Below are 6,903 nucleotides of genomic sequence, written 5' to 3'. Positions count from 1 at the left end.
TGTAACAATAACTACAACTACTTATTTACAGCTCGAGAGATTAAATTTAATTAGGGGAGAGTGAAATAATCTAACTTGTATGCAAATGAAAGTTGAAAGAAATTTTGCGCGCTATTAAATGCTTAGGTGTTGCGATAACCTTAACATGCTATAATTGCATAATGGACACATGATTAAGGTGACCTTATCTCGAAGTGTTTAAATGCCACACTTGTTCGCTTTTAGGGATACAAATGACTATGCTTGCTTAGGCAAATTATACCTACAGAACTTGACTTATAATACTTATTATCCACAGTTGTTGATTAAGGACTTCTCGATTAAGGACGACAATCTCTTGGTGCCTATTATCCACACTTGTTCACCTTTAGGGATACAAATGTTGGCAGTTACTTCGCTAAGGTGAAATTTGTCTCCAAATTCCTCCTTGCGCTCATTAGTCTTATCCTTGCTACTTGATCTCATTAGTTATATCCTTGCTACTTGCCCTCTCGAGTAGTTGACGATTGACATTGGTCAAGTGATGAACATAGCTCAACTAACGCGACAAGAATTATAAGTTGAACTTCTTATCAAGAATTTATCACACTCTTCTCATTTAACAACATAAAGATAGGTGGGATGTTAAGAGATGGTGGATTGAAAAGGTATAACTATGCAGTTTATGTATGAAGAATATGGGCTTTTGACTGCTCGAGAGAATAAGTAGCAAAGACATAACTAAAAGGTAAGGATTCTTTAGTTATAAGTCTCATCATATTTAGCTGAGCTGAACTCAATTGCTTGGCCAACGTTGGTTGTCAACTGCTCGAGAGAGTAAGTAGTAAGGACACTACTAAATACGTGTAGAAGGGAGTTTGAACAAACTTCATTTTGGCATTTTGACTTTAATCATTTATGTTCTGAAAGGAGAACAAATATGGTGTTTAGGCACTGAGAGGTTGCTTGTTTTAAATAGAGAGTCATATATGATGCTTATAAGTAAGAAACCCTAGATGTATATCACATCTTTACCATTTGTGTCCTGAAAGGAGAATAAGTATGATGTTTAAGCATCGAGAGGTTATTCGCCTTAAATATAAGATGGTCAAGTGATCTATATCGCATCAAGGACATATTGCATAACTTAGATCACCTAGAATACTATGACTTTCCTTCATCCTTATGAACGCAAGTTAGTTCGTATTCCATAATCATCCCATTCCATTCCCTCTATAGAATCTTTTGTGTAAATAAGTAGCTTAGTATAACATTTTATATTTTATTATGTATAAAATGTATACTACTTGATTGAGCAGTAAACATTATAACTAAGCGTTGATAGAAATTCCTTGTGTTCGATCCTGACTTATCCAAAAAATCTCTTGCACCTATATATTTAAGAATGATTTTTTCATAACAACCCAAGAATATCAAAGAAAAATCCTTCAAGTCAAAATACAACCTTCTATTGTCTAGTAGGAAGATAAATTGCAACATATATTATTGTTTGTTTTGAACCTTTGTTATTGGTCATTGTAAAATTGAGTTGCACCAAAAACTAAAAAAAAAAAAAAAAAAAATTAAATTAATAATTTGCACAGACTCAAAATTAAGCCTACTTACAATGTTGTGAAATCAATAGTGAGTATCAAAATTGATAAAACTCTATAAGTTTTTTAAACTAAAGTCTGGATTTTGTATATATTTATTGATTATTAATAGAGTAAAAGAGTGAGAAAAAAATTGTATTATGACAACATTTTAAATAGTTTAAAACAATAAATAAATATGAAACTTATGGTTACCGTTTCAATTGCATTGACAAAACTCTAAATTAATGACCGAAGAAATGAAAGGGCTAGGGGATACGTGAGAGATCAGAGGTTGGTGAAATGGTGGAAAAGAGTATGGAAGAAGATATTAGCTCCATGGAGGGTTTCACCTTACGATTTAAGACGGAGATGAGCAATTTGGAGAAGCTCATTCGGAGACGGAAAAAAGAGAGTACACAGAAGAAAAAAGGAAGATGAGCGATTTGGAGAAGGAAAACATGAAGAAAGTAGAAGGAAGGAAAGAGAGGGAGTGAGAAACATTGCTAGAGGAGACACGAAAAAAGTAGAGGGAACGGAGAAAGGAGAAAGGAGGAGTGAGGAAGAGTGACAGAGGGGAAAGAGAAGTGAGGAACAGTGACAAAGAAGAAAGTGGGAAACAATGACATAAGAGAAAGAAGGAGTGAGGAAGAAGATGAGAGCGAGAGATAGATTTGAAAAACCCTAATCTTAGTATTATGATAAAATACTTGACTCCACTTTGTTGAATATGAGGGGACAGACAACCCCTTAGGAATAAGAGCATGTGTTTTAAGTCTTATTCTTGTAATATCTAATTGATGGTCTATGGCTGGATGTGCTAGAAGGCCCAACAAACCATAGATGTTAATCAGGTCAGAAATTATGTGTACAAACCCCCCTCCAACCTAGTGGGTAAATTTTGGAATTCTTACAAAAAGAAAAAAAAGAAAAAGAAAAAGAAGGAACTCTTTGGTCAGATAAAATAGTCGTCGTCGCTCACATAGCTCAATCCCATTCACTGGCACTGAAGAGCCTCAGCCATTCCATTAAACCCCAAACCCCTCTACAATTCAATTCCTTCACTTCCATTTCACTCCCACCATTTCTGAGCACAACAAACCTTTCGTCAAAACATGCTTCTTCAAATGGCCTTCTCTGGCCCTTACTTCCTCCATCCTTCCTCTGCTTCCAGACTCAATCCCCTTCTCTTTACCAAGCACCGGCGTTCTTTTGGCCTCTCCCGCTTCCGATTCCGTCGTTTACACCAGAGACAATTAGCTGGTACTCTCACTTCTCCTCGTGTTTGGTTGCTTTTGTGGGTAGTGCCAATGGGTTTCTCTCCCTTTTTTTTTTTTGCCCGATTTCTCATGATTTTTTTTCCTATGGATTTTAGTGGCTGAATTTTAACTCATTATTTGCAAGAGATATTTTCTGAAGTCTCGTTATAACTAAATTTACTATAAACCATTAGCTTAAGCTTTCCGGGTGATGTAACATGGTATAATAGCATTTGTTTTAATTCTATTAATATTGATTTCAATCTGTTGTATCTTCTACAAATTTCATGGCCGCAAGTAAAGGAATTGTTGATTAAATTTACCATATTTAAGCCTTTGGGTCAATCAATGAAATCTATGGGTTTAAGGTTCATCAATGTTATAAAAAGCTATTGTGGCTTATGTCTTGAGCCAAAACTTCAACTTTTAGCCTCAAAGCTTACACTTTCCTTGAATTACAAAAGGCATACGTCCTTGTAAAAACACTCCAAGGCTTAAAATCTAAAATAATATTGATTTGACTCATTCTTAAAAATATAAAGGTTTAAGCAGTGACGATTTGAACGATTACTTCTTTTACTTTTGTGACTCTAAGAACATTGAAAAAGAAATTTATAGTATAAATGAATTCTATTAATCATAGTAGTAATGATGTTAAATACGTCCTTTCAGAATTTTTTGTTAAGAGAAAATTGTGGGTTTTTTTCCCCACTTTTATATGAATATGGCGTTTGGCATTGATTGATCATACTAATTTAGAATTTTTAAAATGTTTTTTATTCAATTTGAGGCTTACGCCTCATGTTGCCTTAAGGCTTACTCCTCGTCTTGTCAAGAGGAAAATTCTCAAGGCCACCTTTAGCCTTTTATTGCATAGAGGTTCATTGAGAATTTCATTCTGTTGTTTGCAATTGGTGTTTTGGTGTTCATGAACTTTGTCCGAGTACCATACGTTGGAAACGAAACAAGTTTTGAATAATTTGTTTTGCTTGAGAACCGTGATTAAGCATTTGACAGAGATAGAAGAGACAACTTTCTTTCGGGCTGGATTCGTGGTGGTCATGGATATAATAATTTATAATTAGTAGGAGTGACCTCTTAATCTTGATTCGAACAAGGGCTAGAATTAGACTCGATAGACAAAGTATAACATTCATTTGCATGTGTGTATATATATTCACCAGTAGTTCATGGAATTTTCAGTTGCTGCATCAGCGAATGGTGTTTTTACTTCTCCAGAGATAGCAAAGACGTTTGACTTTGCTTCGGAAGAGCGAATATACAAATGGTAATCAATATCATGTCAAATATCTCACAGTATTTAACATTAAGATCACTTCTCTTTTTGTTGACATTGGCGTGTTGCTTTAGCCTATTTGATGGCAAATTTTTGTCTTGTGCTACTTCATGGATTTGTATTTTATCTAATTGTGTTGAAAAGAAGTTAGTGCACTATTTCAATAACAGATTGCTCGTTAAAGATTCCAAGAATGTACTGGTATTTCTTTTTCTGCAATTGAGCTGGCTTCTTCTTAACATTTTATTTAATTTTTTAAACTCAGATCAATGATAAATGTAAGGAGAATTTTAGGAAATAGTCAGAAATGCAGACTTAGTTATTCCTTAGTAGAGTTTCTACATCTTTGTTCCATTAGATATGGTTCTACTATTTCACTTTATTTTATTTATTATTTTTTTTAATGTTCTAAGTAAACAACATATTCTCGTTTGTTACATTGATTTAAATGACCAAAATTGAATGTACCTCTTTTATTTTATTTTATTTTTTGGCAAGGTAAATGAGTGCCTAATCTTCATTACTGAGTTTCACTTGATCGTGAGAAGAAAAAACAAATTTGCTTACTTACTTATGGTTATTAAATGCTCTCTTTGTCTCGTTAGGTGGGAATCTCAAGGTTATTTTAGGCCACATCATGATCAAGATACTGTTCCGTTTGTGATTTCAATGCCACCTCCCAATGTGACAGGATCATTGCACATGGGACATGCGATGTTTGTGACTCTTGAGGTTGTGAAACTAAGAGCTAGCTGGTAGCCCGTATTTGATCATGAATTTTCTTTCTGCAACCAACTCTACATGATAATACAATTTATTGTATTAAAGTATTGATATAAGATTTAAATGACCTTAATCCATTAGTTTAAACTTTTGCGTCTATGGGGGTTATGGTATCCAAATAGGAGGCTAATGTAGCTTAAATAGCCTCAAGGAGCAATCCTTCAAGAATCAAACTTGTGAGTCTTTTCTTAGAATGAGCTTCATGTAGGGGGGAAATTCATATTTATAAAGTTTATTATAACTGGGGGGTAAAAGTGAATTATCCTTGAATAACTCTATTCTTTCTACATCAAGATAAAGATTATATGGCAAACAACCTAGTTTTTCTTATTGTAGCCCATTATTTTTATCATCACTTTTTACCTAGTAGTTTATGCCCAATATCCGATGCTACCAGAAAATTACAGTGAAATAATATTCCCAGTGACAAAGACTTAGACTGTTTAGTTGTCTTATGGTCCTCAGTCAATTATTTTGAGCAGGCCTTCATTTTTTTTCCTTGTTATCTTTGCTCTACTTGTCTCTCAAAAATTGCTATTGGTTTCCCTTGCCAGGATATTATGGTTAGATACAACCGTATGAAGGGAAGACCAACACTCTGGCTTCCTGGGACTGATCATGCAGGTATTGCCACACAGGTTTGTCTCTAAAGCGAGCCAGTAGACTGCTGTCTTTATTTCATTCGCTAGTATCTCATAAACACATAAAACAAGACAAAATATTCAAATAATTTCACTCTTCAATGCTGGAGGAATTTCTCCTTATTTTTGTATGGATGGCTGTCTAAGTCAGTGATGGGATATATTTCATTTTCCTATTTTCTACTTTTTTTATTTAAGTTTAATCTAGAGGCATATTCTCTTGCATTTCCTTGCAGTTGGTTGTTGAAAGAATGCTTGCGTCTGAAGGAATAAAAAGGGTTGAATTGGGTAGAGATGAATTTACAAAGCGAGTTTGGGAGTGGAAAGAGAAGTATACAATCTCACACAATTTGCTTTGTTCGTTATTTTTTTTGGTATTGAAGTTTGCTTGCTTCTATGAAAAATAATAATGGTAATTTGTAACCTTGCATATCAAGATAATTCATAGCTTTGTAATTTTTTAAAATTTCATCTTAGCATATTATGGTCCTAAATCTTGTATCTCCATTTTCTGCTTCTTTGTATTCTAATGATAACTTTTCTGGTGAAGTTGCTGAAGTTCCGTTTTTAGGGTAAGAAAAAATGGGTGTGGCTTCATGTTCTTGAATAAGAACAACTATCCTGTGTTATTCCTAATCCTACCATTCATTGTTGATCCAAAGCAAGCATTTCACAATATTTATGATATGAATCTTCATTGTTTGCATATCTATTCTAGCAGCTATCTCATTTAAAATGAATGATTTTTTTCCCATTCAAACTTTAAAGGTATGGTGGAACTATCACTAATCAAATTAAGAGACTTGGAGCTTCCTGTGATTGGACTAAAGAGCACTTTACACTTGATGATCAGCTAAGTCGTAAGAGAGTTTTCCATTGCATTTATTTAGTAGGCACTAGACATAAAAGAGGGTTAATGATTGCATGACTGTAAGTTATGTCAGCTGAAATGTTATCTAACAAATTGCAATTGAGTGGTGTCTCATTCTTGCACTGATATTTGCCATACTTAGGTGCCTTTTATGCTATTTTGAGTTCTTTAGATTGAAAGTTTATATTTTTTTTCTCCTTTGACTCCTTATGGGTGTTTGTATGCATAGACGTTGAACTTTTAACTCATCATGGAAAATAATTTTATTTAAAGAAAAAGATTATTAAATTAAAAATTTGGTCCCGAGTGTAATTTCAATTTGGTCCTTGAAATTTCAATTTAGCTCCTAAAATTGAGCTTAATTTCAATTTGATTCTGGTGGTTTTAAAGGTTCTATTTGGTTTTGTGATTTGGTTAAACCTCACACATTGTCCCTAATTAGACTCTTTTCCACCCGAAAATTCACTTATTTCATTCTAAG

The 6,903-nt window shown here is 33.8% G+C and overlaps 1 protein-coding gene across 2 annotated transcripts in view; it reads left to right on the top strand.

The window, feature by feature from the left end:
* The first annotated feature begins 1,810 nt into the window (after positions 1–1,810).
* LOC101207263 (valine--tRNA ligase, chloroplastic/mitochondrial 2) overlaps positions 1,811–6,903 on the top strand; it is a 53,179-nt gene continuing 48,086 nt past the window's right edge. The window contains exons 1-6 of one of the 2 annotated variants that reach the window (XM_011653085.2): positions 1,811–2,834; positions 4,034–4,118; positions 4,733–4,859; positions 5,465–5,548; positions 5,788–5,882; positions 6,320–6,411. In XM_011653085.2, coding sequence (XP_011651387.1) covers positions 2,687–2,834; positions 4,034–4,118; positions 4,733–4,859; positions 5,465–5,548; positions 5,788–5,882; positions 6,320–6,411 — 631 coding nt within the window. In that variant the 5' untranslated portion in view covers positions 1,811–2,686. Of the gene's footprint in view, positions 2,835–4,033; positions 4,119–4,732; positions 4,860–5,464; positions 5,549–5,787; positions 5,883–6,319; positions 6,412–6,903 lie in introns of those variants that run through there. The other variant, XM_011653088.2, reaches the window with a different exon arrangement.

Source organism: Cucumis sativus, chromosome 3 (genome assembly GCF_000004075.3).
Source record: "Cucumis sativus cultivar 9930 chromosome 3, Cucumber_9930_V3, whole genome shotgun sequence".
In the NCBI taxonomy this organism is placed as follows: domain Eukaryota; kingdom Viridiplantae; phylum Streptophyta; class Magnoliopsida; order Cucurbitales; family Cucurbitaceae; genus Cucumis; species Cucumis sativus.
This window is presented reverse-complemented; position numbering and strand designations above follow the sequence as displayed.